The sequence below is a fragment of the Saprolegnia diclina genome (genome assembly GCF_000281045.1).
Source record: "Saprolegnia diclina VS20 unplaced genomic scaffold supercont1.22, whole genome shotgun sequence".
In the NCBI taxonomy this organism is placed as follows: Eukaryota; Oomycota; class Saprolegniomycetes; order Saprolegniales; family Saprolegniaceae; genus Saprolegnia; species Saprolegnia diclina.
This window is the reverse complement of record NW_008246089.1, coordinates 130,283-144,236: the sequence shown is the minus strand read 5'-3', so window position 1 is coordinate 144,236 and position 13,954 is coordinate 130,283. Positions and strand designations below refer to the sequence as shown.

Genomic DNA, 13,954 nt, shown 5'->3' with positions numbered 1-13,954 from the left:
GCTGGCCCCAAAGACGCCGATGCACATGACGATTCGGTCGCCCGAGCTGCTCGTGCCACCGCCGACCAATCATGCAGCCAAGAAGCCGTCGTTCTCCAGCCGTCTCAAGTCCACGTGGCGTCGGTGGCGGCCGTGGGCGCGGCGTGTGTCCGTGCCCACCTCGGCCGCGTAGACGAGCGTCCTGCATATGTGTTCCGTCGCCGTACTTTTGAAATCCGTTTTTTAATCTTATTGTTTCTGCTTCCACCGCTTGCCACGTCATTTTCACACCAAGCCCCAGCCACAGTACCGCAGGTTTCACATACAACCACCACGATCAATGCAGTTTGCAGATACAAAGGTTCCTTCCTGTTAGATGAGCGCCGCTTCCAACGCCGCCTTGTAGGGTTCGGGCACGCTCGACATGGCGCGGACGACCGTATGGAGATCGTCCATCGCCACCTCGCTCGTCTGCGCCGCCAGCATCCGGGCCGTGTTCTCTGCTTCAATCTACCGACAGAGTGAGACACTGCATGCCACCGAGAAGTTCTACCTCTTGGATGAGCCCCTGCGTCGCCGGCGAGAACGCGACCACGTGGTCGAGCGACTCGAGCGCGGCCTGCGTCGACGACATGGAGAGTGCCATGGCTTTGGCCAAAAGCATAGCTTCCTCGTCCTCCGACTTGGCTTCTTCTTCTTCATTCTCCAGGTTGTTGCCGAGAGACTGGTGAGCGTCGAGGCGCTTGTAAAAGAGGAGGTACACCGAGTCGGACACGGACGTTGTCATCGCTTGGTTCATCTCGGCCCAGCTCGAGACGGCCAGCGTCGTGTCGTTAAACTTGATCCACGGCGCCGCGTCGTCGTCGTTGAGGTCCAAGTGGCCACTCGACGAGTCGCGGCAGTACGAGTAGTAGTGCCCCGAGTTGGCACTCACGCCGCTGTGCACGAGCACCGCGTACAAGCCGTACCCGCGCGGCAGGTCGTCCTCGGACGCGCCGAGCACCACCGCGTCGGCTGCCTCGAGCGGCGGCAGCGCCAGGCAAGGCGGAAAGCTCACATCGTGGAGGCTCTTGCACGTCTTCTGGAGCTTCCAGTCGTAGTGCATGCGCTTGAGCGTCAGAATCAAGTGGCTCGGCGGCGACACGATCGTCGAGTGCACACGCGACTCGGCGCGGGCGTGGCACTGGCCGCACGTAAAGTCCCCACCCAAAGTCCGTGGCGACACGAACCGCCGCAGCAGCGAGGGCAGCGCGTGCGACGAGACGCGGTCCGACGTCTGCAGCGCGCCATTCGCCCACTCGGAGCCATAGTCCTTCTTGAAGCCAATGTGCACGTAGCAATCATGGACAAGCGCCCACTTGCCGCCGTCACTGTTGCCGAGCGCCCAAAAGCCCGACGCCACTGGAATCGATCCGTCAAGCGAAAACCGCAGCTCCATCGGCTGCGTCGACGCATGCAGCGGCGTCAGCGGCGAGTACGTGGCCGACGAAAGTGAGTTGTGCGTCCCAAACGTCGTCTCCCAGTACCCGACAAGGTGGAAGCTCGTGGCGTCGGCGGTCGTCGGGTACAGGATGCCACGCATTGCACCGTTGGCCGCCGCATTCCCGTGTAGCGTAAAGCCAAACTTGCCAACGACGTCGTATGCCAATGGCAGTGCCTCGACGACCGTCAGCTGGAGCGGTCCCCAAAGCGACGTGTCAAACTGGCCGTTGAGCGGGTGCTCGACAACCCTCGGCGTGGCACTCGCGCCGCGCTTGTAGATCAGAAAGAGCGGCTTGCCCGGCTGCAGATTCGCTTCCATGCCCAGCGGCGTGTGGCCAATCTTGGTGTAGCCTTCGGGCACGTCGCTGCCCGATACAATACCCACGTCCATGAGGCCTAATGTCGCGGCGTTGGCATCGCGCTTGAAGCAAATGAAGAGCGGGACGGCGTGCGCGCCGTCGTTCAGGTTGCCCGACGTCCCGTGCAAGGTCGTGTGGAGGCACACATAGTCGTCTGGGATCGGGTCAATGTCCCCGTAGACCACGCACACGTCTTTGATGGCCGGCGCGTTCGGGTCCCGGCGGACTGCCAAGTGCAAATCGCCGTGGATCGGCGTCGGCACGAGCGCCACGCCCGGCGGCAGCGGAGTCGCGCTCGACTTGCGGACGAGCAAGAGGTCCGTGACCGGGTGCTGGCTCGTCATCGTCGACGACACGTGCGTACCGCGCAAAACGACGTTCTTGTTGGTTTTCGCATCGCCAATCGTGCCCTCCAACGCGTCACCGCGGAAGAGTAGGTGCGCGACTTGCGGGTGCTTGGTCGTTGCGTCCGTCCAGTGGCCGTGCAGCACATACGTGCCGCTGGGCGCTAGCCACTGCAAGACACCCTGCACCACACCCTTTGTGCCAAACGAGCCCCGGACGCAAAAGCTTTGGTTTTGCGAAAGCGCCACGTGGTGCAGCTGCAGCGCGCGCTTTGAGCGCTCGCAGTCGTCGCCAGCCTTCCAGAGCCCATGGAGGCGCTCGATTGTGAGCGGCCCGGGCGCCGGTGCGTGCAGCGAGATGACCTCGTACTCGGAAAACTTGGGCACCATGCGCGGAGCACGAAACACCTCGATCGCGTACAGCGGGTTGCCGTGGCCGCGCTGGAGCATGAGCTTGGCGCCGTTCGCCGGCGCCGGTCTTAAGCCCAAATCTTCCCACTTCTCCGACTTGCGCGTGTCCACGTCGGCCGCAGGCACGAGCTGGAGACCTGTGACACACGCGCCGTGGCCGCCATCCGTGTGCGCAATGTATTGGTGGTCCTACGCCATACTAGGTATCAAGTTGATACATACACGCCAACGGTACCGTCGATGCGAGGTGCAACGAGTTGTCGAGGAGCTTGTAGCCCGGGCGGCCTTCGGTCACGAGCTTGAGGTCCGTGATGGGCATGTCCGAGCGGTAGCAGAGGTACACGGGCGTGCCGTCGCCTTGGTTGAGGTCGACGCGGATCGCGCGGAAGCCGTCGGGCACCGTGTCGGTGCCGTAGACCACGTTGAGGTCCGTGATCGGCGACCCCGTGGGATCCCGCGAGTAAAAGAGATACACCTGCTTCTTCCCGCCACCACCACTGTTGTTGGTCACATGTCGCGGTCCCTCCAACGATGACGCGCCCTTCTGGATGGGCGATGAGAGCAAATTGATGATGCCAGAGCTGCCGCCCAGGTTCAAGTCGATTTCAAGGCGCGTGTAGCCAGGTACATGCGGCTTGGGCTCGGTCACGTCGGCCACCTTGATCATGATGTCGGTGATTGGCGTCGCCTGTACGTCGCGCTTGACGCAGAGGTAGACGTACGGTGCATTGGTGCGGTCCTTGTTCAAGTCAAAGTTGAGACGGTCAAAGCCGAGCGGGCACGGAATCGTGAGCCCCGTGCCGGTCACGCCCGAGAGGTCGGTGATCGGCGTGTACCGGAGCTCGATCATGTTGAGGAGGAGCTCCCAAAAGTATTCGTGCGTCACCGCCGTGTGGTCGCACGCCTTGCAGCGCCGGATCGAGGCCTGCGATCCGCCAAAGATGCGGCTCACGTCGTCCGACAAGGCTTCCATGATGAAATTCGCAAAGTCGCTCGTGTCTTGCTGCCGACCGGCTTGGAACGTCGGCGGAAGGCACCGCTGGAGCGCATGCGTCGCGATGGCCGGCGCCTGCGACTGCAACAAGCGGCCAAAGAGCGACTGCAGCGTCGACACGACCGCATTGGGCGACGTGGGCGCCGAGAGCAGCGCGTCACGGCACGCGCGCGTCATAAAGAGCGCTTGCAAAAAGCTGTTTTGGTAGCACACGTTCGTGAGGTTTTGCGCCATGTTGACCAGCCCCGAGTAGAACGGCGCGCCGTTGAGTCCGCGGAGACGCTGCGTGCTCGCTGTGAACGTACAGCGCCACTGGCCCGCGCCGTCGCCACGAAACCACAGCCCGTCGAGCCGGCTCTGGGGCGAAATCTGGAAGAGAAAGCTGTTGGGCACACTCGTCAACGACGGCTTGTACAGCCCGCGGAGCTCGAGCGGGCCTGTCGCCGACGACGGTGGCTGGAGAAGGCCCACGAGGCTGCCATCGCCATCAACGTACGACCCCGTCACAAGGTCGCCAATGTACGCGTCGTGCGGTGCATATTCAAGCACCAAGAGCCCGGCCGTCGTCTCCCACGTCGTCGCGCCCGTCGCAAACGGGGCAAGGTCCAGTGGCACACGGATCATCTTTTGGGCTTGCAGCGACAACAGAGTGTCCAGGCGCGCGGTCGACACGGGCACTGGCGGCGGCGCGGTGGCAACGCTGATCGGGGACGGTGGAGCCGTCGCCGGCGTGGCGACCGGGACGGCATCGATCGGCCGAGGCGTGCCGCAAATGTGGCAAATGGTGTGCGACGCCTCGTTGCCCATCGTGCAGGCACCGCACGACCACGGCCCGGACGCCAACGGTGTTTGGATCGTCTCGGACGCGGCGCTCGCGAGGGCGAGCAGCGCCGTGCTGCTATTACCAGAGCTACCACCGGGCTTGGCCGTGTCGCAGACCGCGCACTTGGTCGCAGAGGCGCTGTTGAGCATCGTGCACGCGTCGCACGACCACTCGGCCGCCATCGACGGCGTCTCCAAGAGCGGCGAGAGCAAATCTTGGAGCGGCGTCGGCGAGGCGATGGGCGAGACGCACCCGCAGACAGAGCACACGGCCTTGTCGACGGCGTTGATCACGGTACACTGCGGGCAGCACCACAGGCCATACGTCGGTTCACCGAGCACGGGCCGGTCCGTCGGTAGCGACACGGGCTCGGGGCAGTGGCACGCCGCTGCGCCGCGCGACCGACAGCCGCACGCGCCGGCCGTCTTGCCCTTCCAGACGAGCTCGTGGCCTTCGTGGCACCACGCCGCGCACGTTTTGCAAAACACGAGGTTCGTGTTGCAGCTCTGGCACCCAAACAGCTCTTGCGTGATCGCGCTGCCGTCCGTGTGGTACTTGGAGCAGCTCACGGTGGCCGACGCGTGCGCGTCAGTCATATGCACGTCGTCCTGCAGCCCCACAAGGCCATACACCGCCCGCAGCGCCGACGTTGTCATCGTCGACGACGGCGACAAGGCCAGGTGCCATGCGCCAATCCCAATCGACACGGCGTCTTCAATGTCTGACGTGTGCGGCACGACGAGACCGGCGCGAAGAGAAGAGGTTGCCGAGAGCCCGAGGGCGAGCGCTACGTCGACCGACACCATCGAGACGACGCGGTCGTTGAGAGCAACGGAGAATGTCCCGCGGGCCGCGTCGTACGTCACCTGCGCCGCGTGAATCGTCGGCAGGAGCGACGTCGCGAAGCTGAGGCAGTGGATCGCGCCGGCCTTGAGCACATAGAGGCCGATCGCGACACCGGCGTCGTTGGCGTGCTGCGTCAAGTGCACCAAAAGCGCGGGTGGTGACGACGTGGGTGCGTCGAGCGCCGAGACTTCGTCAATCAGCGACGTCTGCTGCCAGTACGAGACGTTGGCCAGCGCGATGGCCATCGACGCCTTGGTGCCTGTCGGAAACGCCGTCGCGACGGTCGTTTGAAACGAGATCCCGTCTGCGTGCGGCAGGCCGAGCGCGTCGCTGTGCCAGATCGCAGACCCGCTCTCCAGCGTCCACGAATCACAGTGACGCACGGCGCCGTAGAGGAAAAAGCTCTCGAGCACGCCCCACCGATGCGCCGCGACGGGCAACGCGGCAAGCGACGGCGCAACGGGCCATCTTCCGTGCATGTACTGGCTCGCGTGGCTGCCGTACGGTCCGTGGTCCATCACCAAATGCTCCGAGGACCCGACGAGCGGCAAATACAGCAGCAAGTGCGGCGTGGTCTGCGGCAGCGCCGCCGTAGCGCGTGCCTGCAGTGTGCCGAGGTCAAGGGCGACGGCCCACACCCGGAGCTCGACGATAGAGCCGTGCATAGGGTGCGCGAGGGCATACACCGACGCCGGCAACTGCGTCGACGACGGTGTCGAGATCGTGCTCAATTCAGTGGGCTCGGCACCGAGGACCAAGATCTTGGCGGCGACGCCATCTTCGTGGGCCTTGACGCGCGGCGTGCGGGCGGCCACCGCGCCATCGAGTACAAAGATGAGCTCGTGCTCATCGTGCACCAGCGCAATGTGGTGATAGCGGCTGCCACTGGACGAGAGCGGCGTCGACAAGACGTGCTGCCCGTACGTCCAGACCAGCGTCTGGGTGGGCTCCAAGGCCAGCGTAAACTCGCCGTTGGCCAAGACGACTTGGCGGCTGGCGGTTGCTTCGATGCGCACGTGCAGCTCGATGGTTGTGCTGCCGTGGCTGTTGACCGACATGGGCTTCTCGACAGCGAGACACTGTGCTACGTCGCCGTGCAGGGTGTAGGCCGTGGGCGATACGGCGGAGGCCGGTGGCAACTGCAGCGATGGCGTCAACGCTTGCTTGCGGGCAAGCCAGACGCCCTTTTGCTCGCCGCGACTCCACTGCAGTGCCATAAACGATTCATGGAGCGACGCAGTCACGGGCGCGGGGTTGCTCCCGTTCGTGGCAGACTGGAGCGACGACGGGAGCGGCGGCGGCGCGGCCGTGCCGCATGTCGTGCACTTGAGGGCCGAGGCGGCGTTCACGACGGTGCACGCACTGCATGCCCACTCGACGGCCACCGCGATCGGCTGCATCGCGTTCGGCGCGTCGTCTGCGAGCAGCTGACGCCACTGCCCTTCCAGCGACCAGGGTCCTGGCGCGGTCGACGGTGCCTGCAGCAGCGCGAGCGGCGCAACAGCCGCCCCCGAGAGCTCGATCGTTTTCTTTCCATTGTCGTACAGCGCGGCGGTGAATGGCACGGCGTGGCAGCTGGCCGCCGTCGACAAGACGAGCGAGGATGCGTTTCGACTGCGGCCCCCGACGTCGCCGTACTCGTCCATCGTCCAGAGCCCTTCGACGCTTGGAAGGTACCCTGGGTCGGATGTGAGGAGCCACGAGCACTCGCGGAGCGTCGCATCAATGTCGGTGGCACGGGGCGTGGGCACGTTCTCCATGTGCGACAGCAGCGCTTTGAGCAAGGCCGCGTTGAGAGTGGGACACCCGCGGTGCACGTGCACGAGGCAGAGTGCGGTTTGGACAAGGAGCTGCGACGTGGTTGCGCCGACGGCTGTGCCCACGATGCTCGGGTGCGACCCAAAGGTCTCGACGAGGCCGAGAAGCGACGCGTGGTGGGCCGTGTACAGCGTCGACGCGTGCTGGTAGCCGACGAGAATCGTGCTGAGAAAAGATACCGTCTCGATGACGAGGCGGGTATCCGCGAAAAGGGCACCGTCGGCCGGCGCGAGGACGAGGAGCAGCTCGAGCAGCGCCGGCACCAATGACGTGCTAGCCGCGTCCAAGCATTCGAAGCGCTTGGCGACCTTGAGCCCGTGAAACGTGTGCATGACGAGCTGCAGCAGCAAGAGCGTTGCGTTCGTTGCACCGAGCGGACCAGGCTCTTGCACGGTCGCGACCATGCGCTCGATGGCCTCCGTGAGGCTCGCCGCCACGTCGTCGGGCGTCGCACCTTTGGTGGCGAGGACGAGGCCGACCTCCTTTAGCGCGTCTTCCTCGAGCATCGGGCCATTCGCGCGCTGGAAGCGCTGCCAGATGTCGAGCACGGGCACGGGCGCCATGCTTCTTGGCGCTTTGGATCCGCACAAAAGGCAATGCCCACATGAAATGCCGGACCCAACCGACAATTCTTTTTTGTTTTTATACATGCGACACAGGTTGTTTGTATGGTCTATTTGCGGAACAGCATTAAAATACAAGTGGATTCCAATAAAATCATGATATTGCGGTCCAGGTGCGCGAACTTGTGCGCGGCAAAAGCAGCTGCAACCTCGATGACAAGCGAGCTGTATTCATTCACTTGTCAAGCTCTTTGCACATCTGAGCTTGATGCGCACTTGAGCGAACGTCCAGTAGCACCTGATGGCCAGCAGCTCTAGTGGCCTTCGGCAACCTCGCGTCCTGGCATCGGGTCGATGGCCAGTCATGAATAGAGGCCACGTCGAGAAGTACGAGTTGTCGCCGATCAAGACGAGGAGAGCATCGTCGCCAGTGCTTGTGCACAGAGCTACTGGCGTCGGCAGCCGTGAAGAAGCCTCGCCGCGTTCTCTCGGCTATCAACGGGGTCGTTATGAAGTATATCTGTTGCCAACGCATCGCGGCTACGTTTGCTCAAAGGTATATACGAGATGCATCTTTTATATACACTTGGTTTGCTCAAGCGAGAGGACTGCAGCGTTCTGTCTGTCGCTTGAACGGATGGTCCGATGAGGGCGGCTAGCGTATTGCTATCGCTTCCAGTGATACCGTAGTATGAAAACGACTCTAGAAGTGTTGGAGAGCAGGTACCTTTGACATGCACTGGCGCCGCCGAAGCATGTTGCGTGCCAGTGTTGCGGTGAGGCGGTTCAGGAAGTGAACCTCAGCGACCTTGACGACGCATAACCGACTATCCACAGATAGCCGCGCGTATAGCTCGAGCCTCCTTTAGCACACGTCTACCAGCGACCGCAACTGCTCTCGCAGCACCATCGGCAACCATGTCGACGCGCCTGTCAACTAGATTGGATCTTCCTGCATCTGCTGTCTTGTGATTGGTGCGTTCGTCCGAGGCCTGCGTTCTTATATATGGCACATGCCACCTTTTGGCAATTTGCATTCGGCACGCCAGATCCAAACCTGGAAGCGATGAGCGATGAGCACAGGAGCCGAGGCGCTGTCCGACGCCAGCAGCGAGAGAGGCCCGATGGCCCGTGCGGCGACGGCGCCACTCAGCCACAGCCATGGCATTTCAACAGAGCGATCGTCCAGCGCTGCCGCTTCTCCCACCCGACGGCGCCACGGCGGTGGAGCGACAGGGCTCGGCGCTTTTACCCGTCGCTTTTACTCGAGGTTTCTACCGCCTCGGCGCCGGGACCTCCGAGCCTCATTTGCGAATTCGCCAGCTCGGACAAAGACCAATCGATAGCATGCTTCCGCTTCGCTGCTCTGCCCTCCTCACCTCGCTCGTGCTCGTCGCGGGCCATGGCATCGTGTCCAACCCCGCGGCCGAGTTCTCGCCCAACGTCATGCGCACGACGTACGTGGCGACGATCCAAGCCAACTTGCCCGGCAAGTTTGACGGCTCGCCGCAAGAGAACGTGGCGGCCTTCACGACTGCCTTCAAGGCGCAGTCCCAGTTCAAGACGCTCCGCGATATGCTCGAGCCGCAAGGGCCGGCGTGCGGCAACTCGCTTCCGAACGCCTCCAAGAAGACGATCCCGTCCGATGGCACCATGACGTGGCTGAACCCCGACACGGGCGAAGGCTTCATCTCGAGCCACACGGTAGACAGGCCGCTATGACGATAGCAGCGCTTACTGCCTGCATAGGGTCCGTGCGAGGTGTGGCTCGACGATAAGCGTGTGTTCCAGGACGACGACTGCCCGACGCACTTTCCGCAAAAGCCCGCGGCCCACCTGCCGGTCGACTATTCGAGCTGCGGCGGGTCGGGTTGCATGCTTCGCTTCTACTGGCTCGCGCTGCACCAGCCCCAGTGGCAAGTGTACAGTACGTTCTCTCTTCCTTTCTTCTGTCGGCCCGCTCACACAGTTTGGAGTAGAAAACTGCGTGCCACTGCAAGGCAACGGCCAAGCCGTCAAGGCCGTCGGACCGTCGTCGCCATCGATGGCGCCTACGCCTGGCTGCAGCCTCGCGAACAACGAGTACAAGCAGTAAACGATGAAACAACGATGCATCTCTCACTCTTATTTGCGTTGTCTGCATCGTCCCGCGACCCCATCGACTGCAAGCTCTCGAGTCTTTCTGTCGGAGCCTCCTGAAGCAGCAATAACTTCGTGCCAGCCGCCACCAACGGGGCTCATGACGACAAGGCCACTGAACAACGAGATGGTCGAACCACGGATAGAACAGCTGCATGCAACCCTACCCCGCTGCCTAGATGACACAGAGATAGCGTCTGCTGCCATGTCAATACCACTGTAGTACTATCGCAAAAGGATACGAATGTATTCGCAAGGGATGATGGAGAGTGTTGCACCAGCTGCCTACTCGAGCATCTTGCCGCGCAGCGTCACGACGGCCGTGCCCGTGATGAAGACGCGTCCGTCCTCGATGCGGAGTCGCAACGTGCCGCCGCGCTGGCTCTTTTGGCGGGCGACAAATGTCTGCTGCGTCTGCGGCAGGTGGTCGTTCCAGAACGGCACCAGCGCGCAGTGCGCGCTGCCGCACACCGGGTCTTCGTTGACGCCGCAGTTGGGCGCGAAGAAGCGGCTGAAGAAGTCAAAGCCCGAGTCGGTCGGCGCCTTGCACGTGATAATGACCGAGCTAGAGGCATCGGGTTAGGTCGACACCAAGTTGTCGATCGGCGTACTGCGACTTGAGGGATGCGATGAGACCAAAGTCCACCACAACAGACTCGAACGCCGCCGGCGTCAGCTGGCAAATGAAGCTCGGACCATACTGCTCGAGTGCGAGGACGTCGGTGGTCGAGACGCGGAGCGCCGAGAGGAGAACGGACTTGGTCGCCTCGCGCCAAGCAGCGTCGTGTTCGGTCTTGGCCGACGCAGGAAAGTCCATCGTGATGGCCGGCGTCGTCTTGTCCTCGAGCGTCGTGTAGCGCGTCGTCAAGACGCCACTCCTACAGGGTTGTTAGTCGTCGACTAAGGAATGGAGAGACCGGGTGTGGAAGCGAATCGGGTCCGACTTGGCGCAGTGGCCATCTTCGTAGAGCACGTGCGCGGTCGCGAGCGTCGCGTGGCCGCAGAGGTCGATCTCGACGCCTACGCATATGTCACTTGTGAGCACATGCTCGTGTACGTCGGTCGACCTGGCGTGAACCACCGCAGGCGGTACTCGTTCTGCCCGACATGTGCTTCGCTCAGCGGCGCCACGTACGCGGTTTCGCTCAAGTTGCGCTCCATGGCCACTTGCTGCATCCAGTGGTCGACGCCCGGTGCGTCAAACTGGCGGCAGCTCATGACGACGACGGCCGCGGGGTTGCCTTCGTACGGCGTCGTCGCAAAGGCGTCGACGACGACAACGTCGAGCTGGCGCGCAGCCGTGCAGTCAAGCACGAGCTCCATCCACGCGTCCTTGCCATGGACGACCGGCGACAAGCGCGTGACGGTAAAACCGCACGAGATGTAAAAGTGCACCAGATACGGCTTGGCGATGAGGAGGATCGCGAGCACATGCGGCTACACGGTGCATACATAAGACAACAGCATCAACCTCGGAGCGAACCTCGTCCAGGACGCGGCGGACGTACGCCTTGAGGAGCTTGGTCGCGAGGCCCTGGCGGCGGATCGACGGGTCCGTCACCACCGAGTGGATGCAGAGGTACTGCCCGCGCGGGTCGTGGCGCGACATGGTCTCTTCCTCGAGCTCGCGATGCGCCGTGAGCGTGCCGTTGACAAAGCCCACGAGTTTGGCGTCGCCGTTATAGGCGCCGACAAAGTACGCGCCAGCTTCCTGGATGCGCTTGCGGATCTGGTCAAGCGACGCGGCCTCGTCCGCCGGGTACGAAGCGACTTCGATGGCGTGGGCAGCTTGAGCCTCGGCGAGCGTGAGCGGGCGGAAGGTAAACGTCATGATGCTCGTGCGACGGCAAACTCAAAATGGTTGCTCCAAACCGCGACCTTGGATGTGGCCAATCAGAGCGCGTGAAAAAGTCGCCTTTCTAGAAGGCTGGAAGATCGCAACGCGAATTCTGCGGGAACAGTGGACCGAGTTGACGTCACCGGGTGACGCTAACGCGCTGGGTCTCCAAGCAGGTGGTCGATCGGACGCGCAGCCCCACGCGCGTGCTGGGCCCGGCCCACCATGCAATCTGTTTCCGAGGTGACGCAATCCACCTTCGCATCTTTCCGTCGCGATGATGACTGTCCACGCACCCGATCTGCGACGCAAACATCTGCTAGTTTGGGCAACGACTAGCATCGTCTACTAAGTTAGAATACGGGAGTATCGGTTGTACTACAAAGAGGCGGAGCTTTCGCTCCGATTGGTGAAGGTACAGTCGATCACTCACGGCGGGTAGCTAACTTACTAGAATATGGGCGTATGAGCTACCGCCACGAGCCGCAGGATACACATGCACGACCTGCAAGTGCATCTCATCTGCCAACGCCGGACGCTGCATTGGCATGCCATGCACCGATAAGACTCAAGCGAAAGGGCTTTGGTGCAGCCGGCTTAGTGGGGTTAGTTTCGAGGAGCTAGCAGCAGACGGCTGCGCTTGCAAAGCGTCATTCGAGCATTTTTCCCCGCAGCGTCATGACGGCCGATCCAGTGAGGAAGACGCGGTTGTCATCGGTCAGGCGCACGCCGACGTCGCCGCCACGCCGACTCGTTTGGCGGGCGCGGAATTGCCGCGGGTGCGTCGGAAGGTACGCATGCCAATACGGGGCGAGCGCGCAGTGGGCACTGCCTGTCACTGGGTCTTCATTAACGCCGACGTTCGGGCCAAAGAAGCGACTGTAGAAATCGTAGCCCGACGCCAAGGGCGCTGCGCACGTGAGGACGACCGACCTACATACCAATCACATTCTTGGCACATCGTCCGAGCACAGGATCGTACTGGCAAGGCAGCGTCGCGAGCAGTGCAAAGTCCGGCTGCACCGCGTCGTACGCCGACGGTCGCACATGGCAGAGAACCTTGGTACCATATTCGACGACCGCGAGAATTTCACTGTTCGCAAGCTGCAGAGCGTGCAGCAGCGTCGACGACGTCGCACAGCGCCAGGCATCGTCGTGCTCTTGCTGGACAAGAGATGGAAAGTCCATCTCGATCTCGGAGCGGCCGTCGGGCTGGACGACGTAGCGCGTCGTGAGCACACCGCTCCTATGTCTTGGCGTGAGACAACATGCAACATGACTCTACGGTACCCACAGCGTGTGAAAGCGAATGCACTCCGTCTTGTCGCAATGGCCGCCTTCAAAGAGCGTGAACGCGGCGGCCAGCGTCGCATGGCCACAGAGTCGAATCTCACAGCCTTGGTTTGATCTGAGATAGAATTGTCGGTCCATGACTCTACCTGGCGTGAACCACCGCAGGCGGTACTCGTTCTGCCCGACATGCGCTTCGCTCAGCGGCGCCACGTACGCGGTTTCGCTCAAGTTGCGCTCCATGGCCACTTGCTGCATCCAGTGGTCGACGCCCGGTGCGTCAAACTGGCGGCAGCTGATGACGACGACGGCCGCGGGGTTGCCTTCGTACGGTCTCGTTGCAAAAGCGTCGACGACGACAACGTCGAGCTGGCGTACGGCTCTGCAGTCGAAGGCGAGCTCCAAATCGGGCGCTTGATTGTACGCGATTGGCGACATGCGGAGAACGGCAAAGCCGCATTTGACGTAAAAGGCCACGTGGGCCGGCTCGGCCAAGAGCGCAATGAGCGCAACGTTGGTCTAGCCATCACGCTTTGTCACGTTGGACGCCTCCTCCGCACGTACCTCGTCCACGAGCCGGCGCACGTACGTCGAGAGGAGCTTGGTCGCGAGGCCTTGGCGGCGGTGCGACGCTGCAATGACGAGCGAGTGGATACAGAGGTAGTGGCCACGCGGGTCGTGCCCAGCCATGCTGTCTTCTGTGAGCTCTCGCTGCGCTGAGAGCGTCCCGTTGACAAAGCCGACCAGCGTCGCCGCCTCGTAAACACCCAAAAAGAAGTCGCTTGCGCGGTGGATGCGGTCGCGGATCTGCATCAACGTCGCCGCCTTCCCGGGCGCGTACGAGGCGACCTCGATCGCGTGGGCGGCCTCGGCCTCGTTGGGCGAGAGCACTCGAAAGGTCACCGACATGATCGCAAATGACGGAATACCCGATCAGCGCCGCCTTTCCAGCTCCTAGGTATTTTGGGTGCAGGCAGACTGGGGAATTCGCTCGAACATACATGAACGCGGCGGGCCGTGGCAAGGAATAGACAACGACCCGTCGCATCTGAGACCCCTCGACGAGCCT

The 13,954-nt window shown here is 62.6% G+C and overlaps 5 protein-coding genes across 6 annotated transcripts in view; 2 read left to right on the top strand and 3 right to left on the bottom strand.

The window, feature by feature from the left end:
- Nucleotides 1-255, top strand: part of SDRG_07567 (serine/threonine protein kinase) — a 1,236-nt gene extending 981 nt beyond the window's left edge. The window contains exon 2 of the mRNA XM_008613407.1: nucleotides 47-255. Within this exon, the coding sequence (XP_008611629.1) occupies nucleotides 47-172 (126 nt within the window). The 3' untranslated portion in view covers nucleotides 173-255. The remainder of the gene's footprint in view (nucleotides 1-46) is intronic.
- Nucleotides 256-325: 70 nt separating this feature from the next.
- Nucleotides 326-7,642, bottom strand: SDRG_07566 (hypothetical protein). The gene is made up of 3 exons (XM_008613406.1): nucleotides 2,811-7,642; nucleotides 533-2,764; nucleotides 326-489 (listed from the first exon to the last, which is right to left on the bottom strand). Exons 1-3 carry the CDS (start codon nucleotides 7,617-7,619, stop codon nucleotides 352-354), a joined length of 7,179 nt encoding a protein of 2,392 aa, XP_008611628.1. The 5' UTR covers nucleotides 7,620-7,642; the 3' UTR covers nucleotides 326-351.
- A 1,015-nt stretch (nucleotides 7,643-8,657) lies between these two features.
- Nucleotides 8,658-9,741, top strand: SDRG_07565 (hypothetical protein). Its single transcript, XM_008613405.1, has 3 exons — nucleotides 8,658-9,323; nucleotides 9,369-9,546; nucleotides 9,599-9,741. The coding sequence occupies exons 1-3, from the start codon at nucleotides 8,781-8,783 to the stop codon at nucleotides 9,712-9,714; spliced, it is 837 nt and encodes a 278-aa protein (XP_008611627.1). The 5' UTR covers nucleotides 8,658-8,780; the 3' UTR covers nucleotides 9,715-9,741.
- On the bottom strand, nucleotides 9,696-11,756 carry SDRG_07564 (hypothetical protein). Its single transcript, XM_008613404.1, has 5 exons — nucleotides 11,242-11,756; nucleotides 10,826-11,195; nucleotides 10,676-10,778; nucleotides 10,370-10,636; nucleotides 9,696-10,323 (listed from the first exon to the last, which is right to left on the bottom strand). Exons 1-5 carry the CDS (start codon nucleotides 11,587-11,589, stop codon nucleotides 10,044-10,046), a joined length of 1,368 nt encoding a protein of 455 aa, XP_008611626.1. The 5' UTR covers nucleotides 11,590-11,756; the 3' UTR covers nucleotides 9,696-10,043.
- Nucleotides 11,757-12,098: 342 nt separating this feature from the next.
- On the bottom strand, nucleotides 12,099-13,837 carry SDRG_07563. Of its 2 annotated transcripts, none has more exons than XM_008613403.1 (5): nucleotides 13,450-13,837; nucleotides 13,035-13,404; nucleotides 12,886-12,992; nucleotides 12,578-12,841; nucleotides 12,099-12,528 (listed from the first exon to the last, which is right to left on the bottom strand). In XM_008613403.1, exons 1-4 carry the CDS (start codon nucleotides 13,792-13,794, stop codon nucleotides 12,686-12,688), a joined length of 978 nt encoding a protein of 325 aa, XP_008611625.1. In that variant the 5' UTR covers nucleotides 13,795-13,837; the 3' UTR covers nucleotides 12,099-12,528; nucleotides 12,578-12,685. The 2 variants fall into 2 exon arrangements, with proteins under 2 accessions (XP_008611625.1, XP_008611624.1); XM_008613402.1 differs by having other exon boundaries at nucleotides 12,890-12,992.
- Between the last annotated feature and the right edge of the window lie 117 nt (nucleotides 13,838-13,954).